Source organism: Truncatella angustata (genome assembly GCF_020726525.1).
Source record: "Truncatella angustata strain MPI-SDFR-AT-0073 chromosome Unknown BKA67scaffold_5, whole genome shotgun sequence".
Classification (NCBI taxonomy): domain Eukaryota; kingdom Fungi; phylum Ascomycota; class Sordariomycetes; order Amphisphaeriales; family Sporocadaceae; genus Truncatella; species Truncatella angustata.
Genome location: NW_025763385.1, coordinates 2197851 through 2220179, shown reverse-complemented (window position 1 = coordinate 2220179; position 22329 = coordinate 2197851). Strand labels below are relative to the sequence as shown.

Here is a 22329-nt window from a genome sequence, read left to right as displayed (position 1 = left end):
ACCATGTATAACTGATGGCGGGCCGGCCATCTTTCATATACTGTCATCGGCAGCACGCGGCCTGACATTTGCGGCTTACACAGTACGGTTTTGTGTGCTCCGGACATTTCCGGGCTAATTGGCAAGCCATGACGTCTGACCTGAGCCAACTGAACACTTCCAATCCAACCTCCACTCTGCCTAGGCCAGAAGTAGAGTCGAGGACATTCCATAGAGCTTACAAGGGTGAGTTGTAAAACCCGTGACTGATTTGTTGTCGTTGCTGACATACATGGATTTAGTAATGGTCTCTCACGCATTCACGTTTATCGATACTAAACACACAGGCCTGCTTGCAATGTAGGAAGAAGAAAACCAAATGCGACATATCGGCGGCAGAATTTGCTGCCGGCTCACCATGCGGCAGATGTCAACGCGAGTTTCGCGATTGTGTCTTCACGGCCGAAAGGCAAGGCGCAGGTAGTCGTCAAGTCAAGACCAGTGCTCGTAAGCTACGATTGAGACAGCTTCCTTTCAAGCAGCACAGCTGATTCTGGGCAAGAACCAGATGCGTCCAAAGGTACTTCACTTGAGACCCAACCAACTTGTCGCCCTCGAAGAACCTCCGAATCTATCCGAAGAGTATCTCGTCGAGATGGTGATACGTTGGACTTGATAGACAAGCCTGACTCTTGCTCGGATACTACGCGCAGCAGTCAGCCAGAACAATCAGGTAGCTCTAAGGGACTCACAAATGCGATGATGAGGACTGTGGTTTCCAACGAAAATGACGCACTCAACATCTTGTTTGAGGCTGCACAGCATGAAGCTGAGATTCAAAGTGATCGAGGTTCTGTTGGCAGGGAGAATGACGACGTCAGTCAAGCCTCACGGATGGTTGGTATTATGGCAGAAGCAGCCGTGGCCCACCAAACGCCGAACTTTTCGACAATTTTCTCCCAACCAAATGAATTAACGACCTTGAGCAGTCCTGTTCCAGATGTGGTGCGCATCTGGAATGCATATCGCTTTGTCGTCATGGGTTGGTTCTCCGCTGAGGAAGCAGTGACTCTGGTTGACGCGTAGGTCTGCCTTCTCTTCCTTTCGAGTGCCATTACTGACACGAATTCATCAGATTCTTTCGTAATATGTCACCCCTATCACCTGTGCTGGATGAATTTTACGCGGACCACGCCAATCACTATCACCTGATCACTCGAGAGCCCATGCTGTGTTGTATGATACTCACCATTTCCTCGAGATATCATACTTTGCCTGCTATCGGCGGACAGTCGAGAGGACATCTAATGCACCAAAGATTATGGGAATATTGCCAGAATCTACTTCTGAGATTAATGCTGGGTCAAGAAAAGAGCTCTAAAGCGAAAACACGAACACTTGGTGCTGTCGAAGCATTGTTGCTCCTTGTCGAGTGGCATCCGCGAGCTCTCCATGTACCGCCTGCAGGAGATGGATGGGATTCAGATCTTTTACTGACGACCATGAACGATCGCGACGATAGGGACGCTGCTGTTGAGAACCCATCTCGCAGCAGATGGAGGGAAGATGTAATCAACCCTTCTAAACGGTCTGACCAGATGTCATGGATGATACTCGGCTGCGCAACATCGCTAGCGATTGAGCTTGGCCTTCTGAATGTGAATGAAGACAATGAGGATGAAAGCTTAGGAGACTACGGCCGAAGACTTCGTGCAAGGCGACTTCCTCTTGCAAGATTGCTCTGCTTATTCCAGGAGCATGTGTCCCTGAGGTTGGATTGCAAGCCCATGTTACCCGAAGGCATGACCCACGCAATGTCATCAATGAGAGCCTCGAAGTTGGGTACTCAGAAACGAGGCGAAGATTCGAACTTGATCATGACCGCATGGATTGAACTTGCGAAGCTCGAGAGGTCTATTGCCGATGTGATATTCCCGTCATCGGTAGTTACAAGGCATCTGCTTGACACAGGTCGGTATGTTAGGATGATTGAACATTTCCGTCCTTTACTATCCAGCTGGAAAGATCGATATCTGGACAAGACAGGTATCCTCCCCGAATTGCTTCGAAAAGAACTCACTGTTCTTATTCCTCGATGCAATGCTTACCAGATGCACAGCGCCAACAACCCCGCTTCGTGACATTCTATTTGTGGAGTATCAGAGTGCCAAGATTTATACGAACTCCTTAGGGCTCCAAGCGATTGTGGAGCGGACCATTGCGGATTCCGAGGAAGGTGCTGCTGACAACCAGTTCGGCATGAGTTCAATAGATTATAACCTTGTCCAAGAGGTTTTGGATGCCTGTTTGGAAACTTTGAAAGGTGCGATAAGAGCTGCGGATAACAACCACTTATGCTTCGCCCCTGTACGGCTATTCTTGCGCATCACGACAGCTTCTGTTTTTCTTCTGAAAGCCCTTGGCCTTGGTGTCAACACGAGTAGATTAACAGATTCTTTAGACGTCCTTGCGAGGGCAATCACTGCACTCAAGTTGTGTAAACCAGACGATTTACACTTGGGTGCTCGGTATGCAGCTCTCTTGAATCTGTACGTAGCAAAGTTACGAGAGAAATTTGTTCCTGCAACAAAGCCGCCATTCTTCGCTACGCGTCCGGGTTCGGTCATTGGTCAATCCGCGGAAGGCGCTGGCCAGGCCAATGCTGACTGGCAAATGGACTTTGAGCCAAATCTTCAGAATCTGGATACAATACCTCCAACCACTGCCCAAGTCGAACTCGACGAATCTTGGCTTTCGCTTCCGTTAGATCCATCGCTTCAGCCTTTTATTCCTGGAGACTCGCTGGGGTTTGAGTGGCTCGGTCAAAACTCTCTCGATTTTATTTGGAATTTAGATATAAGCTAGGACGTTATCAGGCAGCAATGCCGAGGCTCAATTTGGTAATATGCAGGCTTGTAGAGTCGACTTAGTCAAGTTTGTGTATACCGAGAGATGAGGGACCGGTCAAGCAAGCCGTTTCGGGCAATCTTCGCTACTGTTAGCCCGCGGCATGATCGCATTCCTCAAAAGGCACATAGCCAAAATTGTAAAACCTGGGTTAGTGGCATTGATGGCCAGTGTCCGAATGTGTGAAAAGTCGGCTCATTCCGTTCGGGAGCAGTCTAAGATCTTGAGCAATTAGTGAGCTTTGCCGACAGTATGGTTTAAGAGACCAGGCGAGCCGGGCTGTGGCGAGCTGAAGCGTAGTGGCAAGCTCAAAGGCTGATGGCTTATTTTGTGTTTACGGAAATGAGCGGTTGTGATGATATTTCTCATCACACACAAGTACCTACCTTAGTGGTAAGTACCGACATGTTCCCAAGTTCACTTTTAAGTAGAAAACTTGGACGTGGACTTGCCCGTTGACTTATGACATTAAAAGACAAATTCGCAAGTGCTCTCAAGCATGTATTTGAAGTTTTGCGCCACTAGTATGAGCAGTGGCAGGACATCAATAGTTAATGTCAGAAACTCATATGAAATAGCGGTGGCAGTGGCAGTGGCGGTCTCAAAATGCGGTATTAACAGCTGAAGGATTGTCCCGCAACTGTTGATCTGCTTTAAAGAAGAAATACCATTGACGGAAAGATTGAACTCTATGTCGATTGCAACACCCGACGTTGATAACTCCGAATCCCATCAGTTTCACTTATTCTAGCAATAGGCTCTCAGACCGTATTGTTTTGGTAACGCCCTACGTGTTACTAGTCATATATGTCTTCCATATCGTAATGCCTCGGTGTTATCGGCGTCGATGGCCCTGCATCCGAAGCATCTCCGACACCGGTCATGCTTAGATCAAGAGATCCAGAGAAGGGAACCGTCCCATCAGGGACACCTGATGTGTCTGTGGGAGCTCCTCCACCGCCAGTATAGTACATCGCTGCGTCCATAGTCATGGGGGAAGGGGGCGGGCCGTACCAGGAGGCGTTGCGAATGCTGCCAACAAAATCATAGCGCTCGGAGTAAATTTGGCCCAAGAGGCCAAGTTGCACGTACAGGGCCCTCTGATATCGTGCCATGATGTCCAGGCGTGCTCGATTCAGGCCACCCCACTGGCTGACACCGAGAATGACACTATCGGCCAGTCGCATCAGGGAGCGAGCATTGTCGCGGCCAACATTGGGGTTCATCAGGCGGCGTCCCAGGTTCAAGCTCTCGGTGAGTTGTTCCATCATCCACTATTGTGATCTCACTCATCAGCTTCTGGTATCAATACTTTTCGGCGTCTGTAGACCAGACAACTTACCAACCAGGTTCTGCCGCCAGGAGTATTCCTCTCGCGCAGCGGGAGATTCGGAGGTGGTACGGGGAACATTTCCAGTGGGACTCCTCCCGGTGTATGTTCGTTCGCGAACCGCCATATTGAGTAAGGGTTATTTCCCTGAGCCGCTCTCGAGACCAGCGGCGGTCGGTAATACTCATTTTGATACCTCGCGACTTCAGCCTCGCTGGGTAGCCCATCATACATTGGGCTCATTTGGGCAGGGTACCACCAACGATTCATGGCCGCTCGATGAGCGCGGCAACTCCCCGGAGCGTTGATGCCATAATTGTTCACGACAGCGGCACCATTGGAGTTGATTGTCAAATGACCCTGGTGCTGCCCCTGAACTGATTAGCCTCTGTAGATACATTTGGTTCGGAGATTTCTCACCGCTGCTTGTTGTGGTCCGGTAGATTGCTGTCCACCGGTCCCAAGCCTAGGCCCATTTCTACCTCCTTGCTGGCCCTCGTTAGGAACAGAACCGCCTGGAAATTCTCCCAGGTGGCCACCGATATTACCATGTCCCTGGGCGCCACCACGGTTTTCCGGCCCTATTTGAGGGGCGCCAACACCTTGCGGAGTATGTGGATATTCTCCCCATCTTGGTGGACAAAGATCGCCAGGTCGCGGATCTACTGTAGGCGGTGGGTGATGATTTGTGAGCTGTCGAGGTGTTAGCAGTTGGGATATCGGACAATGTACAGTTACTGGTCCAGGAAAGAGTCGTGGCCAAGCCACTGTCCATGGATGCAAAGAAACGCTCGGAAGTCGTGATGGCTACCCACCCCTGCTACATCAATCTGGAACAGGTACGCTATTCTCTGGCGCAGATCCTGAGTTGCTGCTGCCATCGCGGCTTGTGACCCTGGTATTGGGTTTAACGGTAAGGTATCTTGCCGCCGTTGCAGCTGTTTTAACACTGTACTCGACCAGTGGTCTCTGATAATAAATTAACATTTTCGGCATGACATATTGACCTCAAAGGGGAGGGGTGGCCCAACGTCATCTGTTCTCTCGTAAAGTTATGCCCCCTGTTACGCATATCCTGCACAACGACATCCCAGCGGCCATTTCCCAACCTTCCGAATCTGTCCCTCGAGTTACCCTCGTGCATATTACCCCACTGCAGCACTCGGAGTTAGTAAAGACTTTTGTACAATAGGCCTGGAGGACTTCCATGGCATCATCAAACGGTCAAAGGGAACTGAATGTTGTTAATGCATAAAAGCATACACCTCATGTGTATGCTGGCAAAAGTATTAAATAATCCCGGGATTTGCTTACAAGCAGAATACTTAAGACTAAGTCCTGAGTCTGATAAATATTCCAACTCGACCGATTAACCGCCATTATTCGCTAATTAGCAATTGCTTGGAAGGATTGTAAATACCCCTAACTTGATACGAGATTTCGTCGAAAGACTCGGAAAAGGGAATCTATTGCAAGAGTTTCTCGTTCAATTTAATTACTATTTAGTGTTGGACAAAGCCCAGAAATCGAATCAAGATCACAATACCGTTTCCGGTATTGATAAAGCGGGACAATCACAAGTCGCCGTCCCAGTAAGTTGATTTGTTCAATAGATCGGCCATCTCAATGAAAGGCGACAAAGAGACCACCACTACGTTCAGTATAGCCCAGATCTCGGCTATCCATGAACTTTTCTCTGTCTGGTGGTATCATCTTGGTGAAAGACCCTTATGAGAGTCCAATTGTGAGCATACTATAGATCACTAACCTACATGAGTTTGTGTACAATCGGCGACTTCATATAGGAATGTCATCGACGAAAGTAGCTGACAACAAAAGTACTACTTTCTTATGGGTAATCAATTCATAAAAGCTCTTGTTACTTTTTCATCGCTTACTAGCCATGGGTCCATTAGTATAAATTTCTCAATTCAATTTTATACGGCCATGAGAAGCTTCTATCAAATGACATGGTGTCTCCCTGGAGCAACAACAAGTTCCTTCACGGCAGGCTCGCTGAAACAAGGGTATAATTTGATGATCCGGAGATTCCAGATGCTTTATCTTGGATTTTTCTCCAGAAGACGCGATAACCTTTGTCGACTTCTTGGCGATACTTGCAGGGCGGGTACGAGCTCCATCAATAAGGCAAGACCGTGATATTGCCTAGGTCCGCAATGTGCCTGATGCAGGAAGCCGACAAAGACGTGTCGCGCTATGAGAAGATGGACTTGTAAGATCAATCCTAGGGAGCTTCTGTCTCAAGTTTGGCCGGGAAATGTCTGCAGCTGTCCGAACAAGAATCCGCATTGGCATCAGGAACTACATAGTAGTGTAGACAGATCCACACAAAAATGCAAAAAATGTACAGCACCCGGCTGAGTACTAATCCAGCGGTTTAAGAATATACCTACCCGGTGCAAAGAGTTGAATTGCTCCGTAGCTGGCGATACAGAAAAGTGCAACCCGTGAGCTATCTTGGATTGATGACCACGACGGCAGTCACGTGTGCGACGTAGCGCTAACTTAATTGCTCTCCACACCTCCCATTTTTAAGAAGGGATGCTTCTCTCAGATCTACAAGTGACATGTTGAGCGCTTGATCACGAAACGACTTTTCGGCTCGAATGAACGCCATCTCTTACACCCCCCGATAATGTGAGTCGGCTGGTGGCTGAAAACGTTCACACCAATGGATTCATCACACCAGCAGCACGCGAACCAGCTAGCGGTAGGGCAAGATTTTTGTGGACCACCACGACAGTGAGCCTGACAATTGATAGTGCGATGCGTGTCGAGTGAAGAAGCACAAGGTTCGCGATACCCTCGTCCTTTCTTATATCTTGATTGCTGAAAGCTTAATCAGTGCTCTAGAGAAAGACCTGCTTGCAGTGCCTGTGTTCAAAATCGACGGGCATGCCACTACAGCGGAAGAGCAACTCGGTCACCATTGACCAGGGTGTATGGCTTCCACAAAGATGCACAGATTTGAGACTGACCAAGACATAGTTACTTGACAAGCGTGGAGCGTCGTCTTCAGAAAATGGAGACCCTGTTCGCCCAACGTCTACCAGATGTCAACCTTGAAGAAGCGATAGCTACTTTGCATTCGGAGGGGCCAGGAAGCCCCTCCACAATCAACCAATCGCCAAGAACTCCTGACTTCAATGCCATCCCCTCACCATCTGCCACGGCACATGTGAACGCGAGCAAGATGTCCGAAGCAGTACCACAGGAGGCCGATGGCTTTGACTGGCAAGAGGATTTCAGTGAGCTTGCCGACGGAATGGCTGCTTTGTCGGTCGAGCCCAAAGGGACAGGATACCTAGGTAGGTTTTCTAGATTGCAGGAAAGCTTGGTCTGACACCTAAAAGGCTCAACTGCAGGCGTGTTCTTCTTGCGCTCTCTATTGCTATGGATGGGCCGCTCGACGTCGATCGCCACTGCTCATGAGGCAGTAGTCAGATCTCCCAAGGCCGAGGAACACAACCTTTCAAGTATGGCACTCCAGTCACTAGTGTCTCGGCAGGTTATGGCAAGCCTAATCGACTCTTACTTCAACGTCTATCATGTTTCCTACCCCTTTGTCCACGAAGCAACGTTCAGAGCTCAGTTTCATGAGATAATTCCTCGTCCATCCCATCGCTCATGGCAGATGCTCCTCTCGACTGTGCTTGCATTAGGTGCATGGTGTATGAACCATCCAAACACCGATTTGCATGATGACCTCTATCATCATGCCTTATCACTAGGAGAAGATGAATCGATGGTTGAGAGTGGAAATCTTACTTTCGTGCAAGCTCTGATTCTCCTGAGCAACCTCAGTCAGAAGCGAAACAAGCCCAACACCGGATCAAACTTCCTCGGTCTTGCGGTCCGAATGGCCTTGAGCCTGGGACTATATCGCGAGCTTCCGGACTGGGACATTAGTTTACTTCAACGAGAACAACGTCGAAGGGTTTGGTGGGGGCTCTACATCTTTGATAGTGGTGCTTCGACAACATTCGGGCGTCCCATTCTCCTTCCCGGGCCAGAAAGTATGGACGTTCGTCCAGTGCTGAACATTCATGACGAGGTAAGTTCTCAGATCGAACCGATTCGCCGTGATTCCTAACGCCGAATAGTCTTTGACACCAGGGACCACAAATTTACCTGCAGAAACAACGCTCCCAACATTGTACTCAGGTCTCAGAGCCCAGAGTAGCTTTCATGTCCAGACGAACCATATCTCAAACCGCCTTCTGAGTGCTTCTGGTATCTCCAAAGAAGAGGCATTGTCTCTTGACCAAGCATTAGATTCGTGGTCAAAGTCATTACCATCCTATTTTCAAATATCGCAAGCGCCAGTATTTTACGAACAATGGTATATGTTCGCAAGATCGAAACTTTGGTGGCGATTCTGGAACCTGAGGATCATTCTCTTCCTGCAGGTTCTGCTGGGCCGGTCGATGGGACGTAGCAACATCACTGCTGCCGGAAAGCCTCCTTACGTTCTAGATGAGACCTGCAGAAATATTTGTGTCGAGGCTGCTCATCTCAGCATCGTCTCGATTCACCAATACCTCAGTCAAGTCGTCCCCACTAGGATTGAGAGCTGGTATGCCGTGTAAGTTCACAAAAGTCACTGGGCATTGATCGCCATCCTAACTATCTAATCCAGATTCTTCATATTCCATGCTTCTCTCGTAATGGTCCTTGCGATACTAGCGGATGACGGTTCCTCGCCCGAGTTGCCTTCTTGGCAAGCCGATCTCGAGACAGTCAAAAGCGTTTTCAGGCATCTTCTGTCAAACAATCCGCTTGCCGCGCGAAGTGCTGATATTCTTGACCGCATTCTTCGGCCTGAGCCAGTGGTAGGCTTCGATGCGATCAACTTTCTTGATCCTGCCTCCTTCGACTTTTCACAATGGCCAGCGGGTGATGGCGATTTACTCAGCTCTTTTGGCTGGCTGGACCCTGGACAAGGTCCATAATCCCACTACTATTTATGCATCCAGTCCGGCTTTCGACATTTATTATCCGAATATCTGAGGTCCGCAAGATGGGGTTTTAATCAGGTCGCTTTTGGAACGTTATTTCTGGCTCAAGTTGTCGCCGCCTTTTTGCTTGTCTCGTTGCTAGAAGGCAAATGGCGTTTCGCCGGACGTGCCCGATCGGCATCTTCGAGGCATTCTGAAACTACAAGGGAACCACGACGCGAGCCAACCAGGAGGTCTTGGCTCAATCGCAACATTGAACTATTCTGTGCTCCGTAAGGCTTCCAACAATAGCTCCAGGAGGCATTCAACTTTGTGGATTTCAAACTTCCTGCTGGCTCTTAAAGGATGATATTGAGCTGAACATCTATCCTGTAAGACTTGAGTTGATATTTTCACAAATGTTACCGACAGTCACGGCTACCTGACGAAATTTCCTCATGGAAGCAATTTCTTGCGCCATTTTAGAACTGAGCTGTTCCGATGCTAATGTCACACAGGGTGGCTACACCTACAACATCGACCCTGAACTTGGTGGGAAATCAAACCCGTTGTTCAAGGACAAGTGAATCCACACCAAAACCATGTACCGCCAATGTGCCATCAATATCCACAGTTAGCAGTCCTAGTGACATCGACAACCTTCCTCTAGTAGTGTACGCTATAATTGCTCTGGCCGAACCCAGAGATGTCTGTAGTGCTCTCCACTTGTTAGAGAGACTCATCTACAACAAAAGCATCCATTATAATCGGAAGAGGCTTGTCAATACGGTATTGTCAGGACTAAGGTGTGGACTTTGGAGTAAAAGAGAAAGAAACACAAGCACCGAAAAAGAAAAGAAAAAAAGGAAAAAAAGGAAAACTAGATAGCACTGCAACTATTACCGTTACAAAACATCGTGAACTTGCGCAATTTAAGACACCATGTTTAGGTAATAGTCGAACTTCATCCAGTCAATATTACATTAGCTTGGCATCAAAGATGGTGTGTATATCTTAAGGCAAGGTTCTTGAAAGACCACTCTATAGAAGCCAGTTTCAAGTACTTTAATATATACCTTCTTTGCACATAGGGTTAGATGGAGGGAAGACCACGTATGAATATTTAAATCCAGGTATCTAGTCCAGTTCACCATGTCGCATCAACTCGATCATTCGCTAGTGTCACTGCGACAACACTCATCTTATCCCACATTAAAGCAACTGCTTTTACAACCAAGCCTGCACCAGATAGAGTGAACTTCGACATTGTTCGATACGACATTGATGAAGCCCACCAGGTTTAGGCATGGGCGAGCCTCTGTGAACTTTGGTGCGCTCTACTTGCCCTTCTATCCCGATCGCCTGCCAGCTCAGCGGTTCACGACACCAATTCCGCATGCGTCAGCACTGGGCAGCACCCGGCGGTTGGGCTCATGAACCAACCCCCGCCAAAAGAAAAAAAAGAACAAAATGAACAGACTCTCGTCTAAAAAGACAAAAAACAAGGCCGATCTCGGGTTCGAACCGAGGCCGCCAGAATCTCGACGTTGATGATGAATCAGAATCAGAATCTGGAGTCCTAAACCACTAGACGAATCGGCCTGGGCCTTTGTTGTTATAACTGTCGGGGTTGCTTGACGTTATAACGGTTGCTGTGGCTGCTGCTTGATGGAATCGGAAGTGTTTACTCGGATGCGTATGTCCTTTTTATTAGCAGATCTAGGCAGGCACAGGAGGCAGCAGACGATGCACGCTTTTGGTCTGGGGGAGTGATGCTTTGGGACGGCGACTATTTTGCATCACAACGACCACTCTTTTTCAAGTACGAATTGCTTGCCTGACTGGGAGAAACGAGAGTGCAAGACTTTACGGGCAGAGCAAAGAGGATCGGGCTCACGGCTGGTTTACAGGACGAACATGCCCAGAACCAATGTTTGACCAAGCGAGACAGTGTTTATTGATCATATCGAGCCAAGAGCACACACACAAACACATACACACATACTATACGAAGGAAAAAAAAAACGAAAAAAAAAAGGGAAAGGAAAAGGATGCCGTAGACTTGTATCTACATTATTGAATTATGTACATTTATATAAGAAACCCAAACCTTGGGTATTAGGAAACATACTAGGCCCAAAAGACCAATCCTTGAAATGCCAAAACAAGATGCTTGGAAACGCCTTGAATGCTAATGCCGATAGGTGTGTATGCGCTTTTCCTATTCCTCATGAAGCTATCTTGCCAACCCATATCGTAATCCTCGTGACCCCGGAAAACTGCCCCGACGAAGAAGATCAATGTCTATAACGAGAAAGTTGTGCCATGATGTTTTGGACGTGGGCTTGGTCCGCAGGATTGCCAGACGCGGGTGCTTGCTGGTAAGCGTGAGGATGCTGGTGTGATGGATTGGGCGCGGTGCCATTGGCTCCCAAAGCACTCAGCACGGCATTGACGTCGACACCAGGAGCAGCACCCATCGGCAGCTGGCCGGGAATACCGGCTTGAGGACCACCTTGGACAGCGGACAGAACTCGTTGCAGCGTGGCATTATCAAGGCCGCCGAGGTTCAGACCAGCAGGGAGTTGACTATGTACGGCAGGATATTGCTGAGGAGGCATCTGGGGCTGCGGTTGATAGTGGACAGGAGGGTACTGACCCCCACCATAGACGGCTGGTGACTGAAGATGAGTTTGAGATTTGGCGCGGGCCACGATCTCTGCTGCAATCTTGGGGTCAAGATCTTGATATTGGTCGAACCGGGCATTGTGTCGACCAGCAGAACGGTCAAAGGTTTGAAGGGGGACTTTGGCCACAGTTTGTGAGCGGAAGTCGAGCTCAATCACACCGTGCACGCCTTCGACAACTTGTCTTTGAATGACCAAGTCACGAGGGAAACGCGGGTTGAGAAACATGACTTCAACCTTTAAGCCACGCTCGATGAAAGCACCCTGAACCCAGCCGACAAAATCACGGTTGACTTCTTGCAGCAGCAGAAGTTGTACGTCCGGCACATCGCCCCCGAAGCGGCGGGGAATGTCAAGATCATCTTCAGATGTAGGTGGACCACGTCGATAAGGACTCGGACTCCGCCGGCGATAGCTACCGCCATCATAGCCTTGAGGAGAACGTGAACGACCACGACGCTGATGGTCTGAAGAACCATCCCATGCTCGATCTCCTCGGCCATATGAGCCTTGTCGGGAATGAACGCCACGGTTGGGAGACGGCTCCCGGGGCCGATACCCATCATTCCGGCGGCTGTCGAGACGGTTCCGATCCCGGTCGTTTTGATTGCTACCACCACGTCCTCCACGGGTTCCTCCGCGTCTGTCATTGTCGCCTTCTTTCTTCTGAGTGCGGGAGAACTCAAGATCTATATCCAGTCAGTTGGACCATAACATTTGGAATGGAACTCAAAGTAACACACGAATTTTTCTGCCACTGATCTCGATACCCTGCAAGGCATCTGTGGCAGCTTGGCCTTCGGTAACAGCATGATATTGCACGAAGCCATAGGCTTGCTTGAGTGATATCTGTGCTAGCCTGCCAAAGCGGGAGAAGATATCGAAAACCTCCCTCTTGGTTACTCGCTCGCTCGAAAGGTTGCCTGGCAGCAGTGTCAGTAAAATTAAAATTAAAAATTGTATGAAAAGTAGCCCAGTCTGCAAGAATGTTAAACGTACCGATGAACAGCCTCGAACCTTCGGGGAATCTATCCCATTTAGCTTCAGAGACGTACTTGCGTTCCTCCTTGAGAAATTCTTCATAACGTTGCGACTGACTTGGCGCCTCGCTGTTTGCACCAGGAATTGGGACAGCACCATATGGATTCTGGATTGGCATAGGAGCAGCAGGGTTGGGGTAGGTTTGAGGGGTTGGAAAGCCGGGGGCGGCAGCACCTGGAGGCGGATACGAGTATGGGAATGTCGCGGTAGGCGTGAGACTGGGAACAGCGGTGGAGGCATTGGGCTGGAAATGACTTGCAGCGGCAGACTGCTGGGACGCAGGCGGCTTGGGCGGTAGCGAAGACTGCGTGTTGGCTGCAGGGTTCACACCGGGTGTAGTCTCACTTGGTGCAGGCAAGTCACCTTCATTCGACCTGGTGGCATTATGATGGGCAGTGATATTGTCCACCAAAGCTTGAATATCAATACCACCATCATCCGTTGGCTGAGGTGGTGCAGCGGTCTCTACAGTGGGAACATGCTGGGAAACGTCTTGCGGAACGACTGCAGTAGAGATGGACTGGGTGGCGTCTGCGATGTCTTGGAGTGTGGATGTCGAGGTGGCTAGAGCCTGTGAAGCAGATGTGTCTTCGTCTGCAGTAGGAGTCTCGAGTAACGTAGACGGAGATCCAGCCTCTATAGTATCATCTGCGGCAACATGACCATCTACACTGGCTGCGCTATCTTGGATGGCAACATCAGTGATGGGGACGGGGGAATCAAAATCCTTGGCGTAGTGATCTTCGTCTTCGTCTTGGCCTTGGTCTTGGTCTTGGTCTCGTGCCTCAGCTGGAGCGTCTTGTTTCTCATCATGATCATGGCCTTTACTAGCATCATCCCGAATAGGAATTGCTTCTTGGAATGACGCATTGGGGTTGTTCTCAGCCTGATCCTGGACGAGAGGCGGTTCGCCGGGGAGTTGGGTAGTATTTGCGATACTTGCCAAGGGCGCTTCTTCAGTGGTAGGAAACAAGGCCATCGTGGACAGGCTATCGGCTTGGTCCTGCAGTCCAGGAACAGCGGCTGGAGAGGAGAGGTTTATGGGTTTTGGCGATTGTGGTGTGAGATCGCCAGCGGTAGCCACGACTTCCGGACTGTCGGCCATCTAACAAGGCAGTTTGTCTTTGTGGACAATGGTAGTATGGGGCGTGTGGCACCCAAGCTCAAGACAGATGCAGATGACAGACCAATGGGCGTATTCTGGGTGTCTGCGTGGAACAACTCGAGTGTCTGGGTGGAATGAATATAAATAATGTGATTGGCAGTGCTCGGGTTACGGCTACGATTCAACTGCGCAGAAATGGATCCGGATTGTCAAATGGAAATGAGAATTCCGTGCCTTTGTTCTGGACTCCAGGTGGAATAAAATCGGAAGCAGCAGAATTCACTCCAGGAGCATTGTGCAGGTGCAGATTTGTTGTTTGGCGAGGGGGGGGAATATGGGTGCGTTCGGTTTATTCTCATGGATGGGGTGGTATGCTTCTTCACCCGAGTCTGGCTTTGGTATCCCGGCGCAAGTGCTGGCGAACTCTGTGATTGAAGACACGTTTGGCGTTGACTGGAGAAGGTCTGCCTATTATACAGCTGTATGGGTTCCTTCTCTTGAATTTGGATTTGGTTCTGTGTTTGGCTCTGTGATAAGAAGAACGAAACCGGTGGATGGCAGAGGCACGTCGCCTCTCGTGTCCTGGGTTCGTGGTTGTGAAAAATGCAGGTAGGAACGATGAGGCGCAATTGGGTCTGATTGAGCACACGACGTGATATCTAGTGTCAACGGAGGCAAATACGACGGAGGTGTCGCTGAACGTGAGTCGGCTGGGAAGCTGGGAGGTAATGGCGACGTCTGAGATTTGCGTCAACCTTTGGCTGTTTCCGTTTCCCTGGCCGTTTGGAACAGAGCAAAGTAAGCAAGCTTCAAGTTGGGTTAGCTCATTAGCATGCCAGAGGGAAAACGGCGCGGGGCAGATGCGGATGCTGCAGAGGCAGTTTGACACACGGGCCATCACATCACTATCGATTGTGGAATGCGTCCCCAGTGCCAGTGACGCCAGCTCGTCAGCCCCGTCTCCCCGTCTCTCTCGCCATCTCCCATTTTGCCCATGCTCCGATCCCCAGGCTTAATGCCGGCCAGGAGTGGTTTAGCGTCTTTCAGCCTGCGTGCTCGAGATGTGAGCGTACACCCGTTGGTCACAGTACACTTCATAAGAAGCAGTCAATGGAACCGCCGCATGACGACTCCATCTAGACTAAGGTTATCTACAGTTGATTATTACCTGACAGTGTTGAATCCCCACCAGCAACCTCAACACTCCACTCGACTGACAGAGACCGTGGTTTGTGGCAGGCCACCATAAGGAACTGGGGCTCCCAACTATCTGACGTACTTGAGCTGGAAGCCAGCTATTCTATCTGGTCAAGAGCGAGCCTTTGCTTTCCATCGGCCCAGACAAGCTCAACATTGCTCTTGCTCATTGCCATTCCCCAATGTGTGCGGCATGTTCCGGTGTGTAGTGAGCAGCTTCTCCAAGAGCCAGACTCCCTCACTAGTTGGTCGGCCACTGGTACATGTCGGCTCCATCAGAAATCAGGCGTTCGACGCTGCTTTTGACCAGGACGATTTAGCTGAAGCAAGGAAGTGGCACACATCATTCGACGAGCATGACCTGCCAAAGGGCCAGACTAGCTTTTCGAGATCAAGCGGTCCAGGCGGACAGCATGTCAATAAGTAGGAAACCTTCCTCCAGCATCATGATATCCTGCTAAATCCACGTCAAGGACGGAGACAAAGGCAACTACCGTCTGGCCAGTGTTTGAGTTGACACGCATGCTTCCAAAGCTGATGCATTCGCCACTTCGATCATCCCGATACTACACCAGCAGAACAGACTCGCTCACCATTCAGGCTCAAACACAGAGGAGCCGGTCTGCAAACACCGATGAGAACTTCGACAAGTTGGTAGAGGAGATTCGACGAATATACCGCGAAGCTGTTCCTGGCGTCACAAATACCAAGAAGGCAAAGAAATACGAAGCATTGTAAGTCGACAACCCTGAATGCGGAAATGTGGTTATGCTGATGCAGCCAATAGAGAGAAAGCTTTCCACGAAAATCGAGTCACGTCGAAAAAGCAGCAAAGCGCCAAGAAAGCTTCACGGAAGGGCTCACTTGATTGAAGGCGAAAAGTCTACAACAAGTGATGCAGCAGCAGGCGTAGCCAGGCAAGTAATTTTTTTTCCCCTGCGGTGCAAGCATTGCAGTACACTCCTTGCTCTCTCTGTGGCATCTAGACTAGTTTAGCAGAGGGTTTACGAATGGAAAGTGTTACCTTCAAGGTAACATATCACTTGTTTCTCATCTCGACCATGATGGAACATGGCAGTCCGGAGAGTCTCTTTCAATTCACCTACAGGATTTCTCATAGAGCGTGAAGGGTGGTGTGACGAGGGAAGTCACCATATCACTTTATTGCAAAACATTCTGTCCATGTCACAAGGGGGAATCAGTACGGACTCTAATAACCCTACATCATAACGTTCTTACCATCATAGATCTCCGTGTGGATTGTGACTCGCCGGCCTAAGAGTTTGGGCAAATTCGGAGGGCAAGCCAAACATGGAAAGACAAAAAAAGAAAAGAAAAAAAAACCGTTGTGCATAGTGCCGGCTGACAAAGATGCGGCCGCCTTAACCGCTCCCGAGTGCCAAAAATAGCTGGAGACTGCACCGCTGCAAGATGACCCTGGTTTCCAATTGAGTCTGCAGAGTTTCTTTGCTCGCAAAATACAGAGTTATCTCTTAAGTCCTGATTTACAAGGCGATATATCAAACGTTACGCAATTGATCATTATTTTCCAACGAGGGCAGAAGTATCGTGATTTCAGGTTATCCCCACTACACTTGGGATACAAATTCTCGAGTATCTTTGTTCATATCGAAACGGGAAGAGATGGTGCGCGCTAGAAAGGCATATCTTTCATAGTGGTGGTCCGTAGTAGTCAAGGGTCTAACGTTAGGGCGATGAGACGCTGGAAACTCGTATCTCCTGGTTGCCAAGCTTCAAGGTTTGAGCTTGGTGCACATAAGCTTCCACGGTCCTTCCGACGGAGTGGTATCTACTGTAAATGGGTGACGAGTTTCCTTCGATATTTGAGTTCGGATGTGCATTGACGACGCAATCTCCTGGGCGTCTCCTGGGCAAATCGAGAACTTGAGTCTGTACTCTGTGTTTGTTTCTCTTTTCGAAAAACTCTGGCCAGACGGCGTCAGTGCTGACCGTTGGGACCCTGACTTGGGCCTGTGGAGTCTCCACAGGGCATATGTCTGAGACCCCGTGGAGGACAAGACGGCACACCGGTTGATTGGCTCCAGGGCCAGTATGCGGTGCTGACGAGCTGAACCTCGGGGCTGATAGTGGACTTGGGCAGAGTCCCTTAATTTTGGAAGGCTTCTCACCTACTTACAATAGTGTAACCTTGGAGATTTTACGAACAAAAGATGGTTTTGTATTTCTCATCAGAAGGACAGGTTACCCTAAACTCAAGGTACTCGCTCAAGGCGGTCAACAACACACCACACCTGCAGATGCGACCGTGAAAGAGCTGTCTGTCCGTCTGCCTTGCTGTATCGCTACGTCAGTCCGTGACTCTCATCCATGTCCTCGGGCGATCCTCCTCCTCATTGGGACCTCATTTAGACAGGGGACCTCCAATCGTTAGTTATCGTTGGGCTACAACAGCACCTCATCCCATCCCTTCCCTTCCCATCCCACGTATTAGTCTAGACTTGATTAGAACTTGGACGCATCTCATCACTCTTGCTCAATCTCTATGAACTTTTCCTTCTTTTCATTGATACCCCGTCTCCTTTCCTGCACGGCGCATATCCCGCTATAGCCAGCCCAGAGGCGTCGCATCGCATCATTCTGATCTGCCTCGAGTACGGATACTTTGCGGTCCTGGACCTCCACTGTTGTCAACCCCTCTTCCTGTGCATCGGTGATAAGCACGAAACAGTAGTGGGAAACTCCCCTAAACCTGCTGACGACAACCTTGCGACGACGCATTTCTTCTGCCAGATCTCTACTGTGCAAAGGAAGCGCGACCGTCCTTCTCGAGGGAATTAAAACGAGTTGACATTCCGTACAATCCTCCATCAACTCTCCCGTCATGGCTACAGCAACACAAAGTAGCGCCGGCGCATCGCCAGGCCGGCCGAACCCTCAAATACAACCGTGTCGCTACAAGGTCGGGAAGACGCTCGGCGCGGGTTCATACTCGGTGGTCAAGGAGTGCGTACACATCGATACCGGCAGATACTACGCTGCCAAGGTCATTAACAAGAGGCTCATGGCGGGAAGGGAACATATGGTATGTGTTCTCGACTGACGTTTGCAACCTGCACAACGACAACGACACTCTTCTGCCGCTTGGGGGGGCTGACAATCTTTGCTTGGAACAGGTACGAAATGAAATCGCTGTGTTGAAGAAGGTCTCCATGGGCCACCAAAACATTCTAACGCTGGTCGACTACTTCGAGACCATGAACAACCTTTACCTCGTCACAGACCTGGCTCTCGGCGGCGAGCTCTTCGACCGCATCTGCAGGAAAGGTTCTTACTACGAGTCCGACGCAGCAGACCTCATCCGCGCCACCCTCTCGGCAGTGGCTTATCTGCACGATCATGGCATTGTCCACCGCGACCTCAAACCCGAGAACCTGCTCTTCCGCACACCGGAGGACAACGCCGACCTGCTGATTGCCGACTTTGGCCTGAGCCGTATTATGGACGAGGAGCAATTCCACGTTCTGACCACCACATGCGGTACCCCTGGCTACATGGCCCCCGAGATCTTCAAGAAGACGGGCCACGGAAAGCCAGTCGACATCTGGGCCATGGGCGTCATCACATACTTCCTGCTCTGCGGTTACACCCCGTTCGATCGTGACTCCGACTTCGAGGAGATGCAGGCCATTCTCAACGCAGACTATAGCTTCCAGCCCGCCGACTACTGGCGCGGCGTCTCAGACCACGCCAAGGACTTCATCCGCCGCTGTCTAACCATCGACCCGAGCAAGCGCATGACGGCCCACGAGGCCTTGAGCCATGCCTTTGTCGCCGGCTTCAATCTCAGCCCCGATGGCGACAAGGGCCAGAACTTGCTGCCCACCGTCAAGAAGAACTTCAACGCCCGTCGCACTTTACATGCTGCTATCGACACAGTGAGGGCGATCAACAAGCTGCGGGAAGGCCAGCTACAGGCCATGATGGATGGCGCAAGGAGTAGAGAGCCAACCCCAGGCGCGCCTGCCTTGACGAGCCAACAAAACAAGGCCGACTCCGGAGTCGGCATGGGAGGCACACGCAACGGCCAGGACTCCGGGTATGGGGGTAGCAGCACCAATGCCGACAGCGAAGGAGACGTGGAGATGGGCGGTACCGATGTGCCGGCCAGCTTAAGGCCAGGCCAGCCTACAAACAAGGTGGTCGAGACATCAAGGGGGCTGTGGCAAGCAGGGCAAGCACGGCGATAGAGACGTCATGACCTGGGAGGGATCTTTCCCACGTCGGATACGGGAGAGACCGGCCGTACTGGCAAGATGCTTGTGGAACGCATGCTTCGCCAGATTGGTCGGCGGGGAGAGGACGGAAGAGCCAAGGGTCGATTCTACATGCATCCAAACATCGATATCCAGCGTTGTGTATTTGAAGAATGATATTGTTAGACATTCGAACGGAAGACGGGAAGTACGAGACCATGCTTAGGCGATCATAGGGCACTGGAGGGATAATACCCGCTTGGATCTATGAGAGAACCCAGGGACAGAGCTAAATCCCCATGGAACGGACCGACATGAGAGGAATTGTACATAGCAGTCTATTTTCTGCAAGCACCATTACATTTGCTGCACTTGTTTGGCAGGACTGGCAATACAGCAGCGTAAACAAAACAAAAAAAAAACCAATCTCAGTTTAAGGTGCGATCCGTCGATTCGGTGAAGTTGTTTTGGGCGTTTGGTTCATGTTTTCCTCGCGGATCTGCACGATTGTTACCACCAGCCAGGATTTACGAACGCGGACCGACGTATTGCGGTCTAGTTAGCTACACGAAACGAAGCAGGAAACATGATCATCGATGATGATACCGACACCAGAGATGATCCCCTCGTCGTCGATTTAGCAGAGCCAGAGAGAATTGCGGCAGGCTACCTCACGGCAACCCCAACAACACGGTCGAAAGCCATGGATGTGGCTAGCTACTACCCTCAGCAGAGCATCGACATCGATGAGGAGTCTTGTTTGGATACGTAAAGAAAGTACTTCCTCCTTCTTTTCCGTTCGATATCAAATCGTCATGATTACTTAGCTTGGTACTCGATTTTCCACGGAAGAATTTCAAGAAGGTGAGTTTCCATTTCTCAAGGCAACTACTTGCAACAGCCAGATAGTAATGAGGCGCCACACACATGGTCTGTGGTGGTTGTTATAATCGGGAGCGTTACTCTACTTGTGCTCTTGTCATCTTCGCCCAAGACTACATCGTGTTAAGGTTCAGATGGAGGAGTCTTCACCGGGCCCGTTTAAGCTGATGCTGGTCGCGACGGCGGCCGTGACGCTGCTACATGCCTCGGGACCGGACCAAGGAAAAATGGTGTCTGTTACGGTCCATGCAATCCCGTGCTCTTTCTGGTCAGAACGTAGCAGGTCTCCGAGCAGCTTTGTTGGGTATCGTTCAGAAACGCCTGTCATGCCCATAAACGGAGCTGATGAGAACCGGCGTCTTCGTCCCATGTTTGGTTGTTCATAGGCTTTTGCGCGGCCGTCTACACCAACACTCGGAATCCCCGTCGAAGAAAATTATGAACTTGGCCTTGCATAGGTTCCTCAGTCGACGCAGCTCACTGGTGCTGTTATGCTTCTTCGAGCCAAACTGGCATCAAAAACTGATGTGTTTCCCCAGGGCCCCGAGCCAGCTGAGGACTAAACAAGTCGATCTTCCGCCCTGCGCCTTTTGTCAACGGTAGGTATGGGAAGAGTCGAGTTCAGACAAAGGCTGCGCGTTCACTGTATCTTAAAACCGCTGGGGCGTATTCGAGGCGTGGATGCTAGGCAAATGTCACGATTTAAAGCTTCTAGTACCTTTGATATTATATGGCTCTTTCACGATTTCCTATGTCATTTACATGCAAGTCCTGAGCGCGGAAATCGAAAGGAGCTAATGATGGGAAACAAGATGTGAGTTGTCAGACGTGGAGGTACCTGAGATGAAAGACGACGCAACTAGACTTGTAGACGGGAGGAAGCGGGTGAGACTTTCCATCTCGGAGGTGGTTTCTATTCTATTGTTCGACATGGAATACTCAGGTGCCCACGACGTCGGATATAAGCTATGCGTGGATGATCTTGCCCGAATCCGCGATATGCCATCATGAGACAGTATCGAGCTGCTGATAGGCTCGGTTTCCAATCCACGAGCACGTAAGATTTCTATGCCCATTGAGGAATTCAAGCTTTTGAGGCTAAATACGCACTGCTCATGCAGGGCGCTCGTCATGTACTTGTACCAGCAGCAAACGTTGATCGCAAGAACTTGCCGCCTCACTAACATGTGATATGGAGATCGGGTAACACCAACTCTTTTTTAGTCGCGCGTAAAGAACCTCAGCCGATTGGTTGACAAAGTAGACACAAGACTTGCCGGCATAGAAACTACAACCGCTCCGATGACTGAAGACTCTCCTTGGCGCCGCACATCAAGCTTGCCATAATGCGATCTTGAGCTTGTTCCTGGGTACCCATGGCTTTCCCTTGGTGATCCTGGTAGTCTACAGTATGTCTGAACTGAAATGCAAATGCAGGTTTGGAGTCTAAGTATAGGCTGTAGCTCATCTAATTTGTAACCAACAGAATCCCACATGGAATCGCGCCGCCCAGTCGGTGTCAATGGCCTTTCAATGCATAGATAATTACATTTAGAAAATTGGGCTAAATCACATCCGTCGTACTGAGAGATATTCCATTTTTTGCTCTGGGTCGGCTTTCGACGTCACTTCAAAGCTGCCCGCAAGGTTGAGCATGTAGCATAGCTGTCATGCGACTCAACCCGCAGGCAGGTCCTCGCTGATCATCGGACTGTGGGCTTTTGTCGATAGGCAATCTTCACATCAAGTTCAGACGAAATTGAAGCTCTGGTGAAGGATGAGTTACAAGGGTCTGCCTGTCAGATCAAGGCCCACCGCTCAGTCAGCAGAGAGCAAGGCATGAACGCGGACTTGATTGCAAACCTCGGGAAAATCATGTCAGCGGGCCCGATATATTCTGCGGGCTCCGTAAGGCTTGTCCCATGGCCCGGATAAGGCGGACCACAAGGTGATTGTGAGTGGGACTACCAAGAACAATGCTGTTCTGCAGGTCAGTCGATCATGGAGA

General features: G+C 50.1%; 6 protein-coding genes and 1 non-coding gene across 7 annotated transcripts; 4 read left to right on the top strand and 3 right to left on the bottom strand.

The window, feature by feature from the left end:
* Positions 1 to 271: 271 nt before the first annotated feature.
* Positions 272 to 2844, top strand: BKA67DRAFT_593188 (uncharacterized protein; the record flags this gene model as incomplete). Its single annotated transcript, XM_046104918.1, has 5 exons — positions 272 to 339; positions 407 to 486; positions 527 to 1061; positions 1115 to 2025; positions 2099 to 2844. The coding sequence occupies 5 exons, from the start codon at positions 272 to 274 to the stop codon at positions 2842 to 2844; spliced, it is 2340 nt and encodes a 779-aa protein (XP_045957452.1).
* A 545-nt stretch (positions 2845 to 3389) lies between these two features.
* BKA67DRAFT_647131 (uncharacterized protein) lies at positions 3390 to 5097 on the bottom strand (the record flags this gene model as incomplete). Its single annotated transcript, XM_046105941.1, has 4 exons — positions 3390 to 4160; positions 4229 to 4588; positions 4637 to 4909; positions 5032 to 5097. 4 exons carry the CDS (start codon positions 5095 to 5097, stop codon positions 3684 to 3686), a joined length of 1176 nt encoding a protein of 391 aa, XP_045957451.1. The 3' UTR covers positions 3390 to 3683.
* A 2162-nt stretch (positions 5098 to 7259) lies between these two features.
* BKA67DRAFT_659812 (C6 transcription factor) lies at positions 7260 to 9189 on the top strand (the record flags this gene model as incomplete). The annotated part of the gene is made up of 4 exons (XM_046107521.1): positions 7260 to 7545; positions 7591 to 8291; positions 8341 to 8822; positions 8877 to 9189. 4 exons carry the CDS (start codon positions 7260 to 7262, stop codon positions 9187 to 9189), a joined length of 1782 nt encoding a protein of 593 aa, XP_045957450.1.
* Positions 9190 to 10678: 1489 nt separating this feature from the next.
* Positions 10679 to 10776, bottom strand: BKA67DRAFT_t109. Its single transcript has one exon. It is a non-coding gene; the product is annotated as a tRNA-Gln (tRNA).
* Positions 10777 to 11471: 695 nt separating this feature from the next.
* BKA67DRAFT_659811 (uncharacterized protein) lies at positions 11472 to 14007 on the bottom strand (the record flags this gene model as incomplete). The annotated part of the gene is made up of 3 exons (XM_046107520.1): positions 11472 to 12550; positions 12605 to 12784; positions 12861 to 14007. The coding sequence occupies 3 exons, from the start codon at positions 14005 to 14007 to the stop codon at positions 11472 to 11474; spliced, it is 2406 nt and encodes an 801-aa protein (XP_045957449.1).
* A 1203-nt stretch (positions 14008 to 15210) lies between these two features.
* BKA67DRAFT_310489 (uncharacterized protein) lies at positions 15211 to 16176 on the top strand. The gene is made up of 3 exons (XM_046096141.1): positions 15211 to 15627; positions 15678 to 15938; positions 15992 to 16176. Exons 1-3 carry the CDS (start codon positions 15398 to 15400, stop codon positions 16074 to 16076), a joined length of 576 nt encoding a protein of 191 aa, XP_045957448.1. The 5' UTR covers positions 15211 to 15397; the 3' UTR covers positions 16077 to 16176.
* A 1891-nt stretch (positions 16177 to 18067) lies between these two features.
* On the top strand, positions 18068 to 19433 carry BKA67DRAFT_519711 (kinase-like domain-containing protein; the record flags this gene model as incomplete). The annotated part of the gene is made up of 2 exons (XM_046098123.1): positions 18068 to 18268; positions 18360 to 19433. 2 exons carry the CDS (start codon positions 18068 to 18070, stop codon positions 19431 to 19433), a joined length of 1275 nt encoding a protein of 424 aa, XP_045957447.1.
* Between the last annotated feature and the right edge of the window lie 2896 nt (positions 19434 to 22329).

What these genes read in the sequence shown, in the direction of transcription:
- BKA67DRAFT_310489 (XM_046096141.1), top strand. Translation starts at nt 15,398, where the DNA reads ATGTTCCGGTGTGTAGTGAGCAGCTTCTCCAAGAGCCAGACTCCCTCA. An exon ending in GGCGGACAGCATGTCAATAA is followed by an intron (nt 15,628 to 15,677) that starts GTAGGAAACCTT and finishes ATCCACGTCAAG; the next exon opens with GACGGAGACAAAGGCAACTA. An exon ending in GCAAAGAAATACGAAGCATT is followed by an intron (nt 15,939 to 15,991) that starts GTAAGTCGACAA and finishes TGCAGCCAATAG; the next exon opens with AGAGAAAGCTTTCCACGAAA.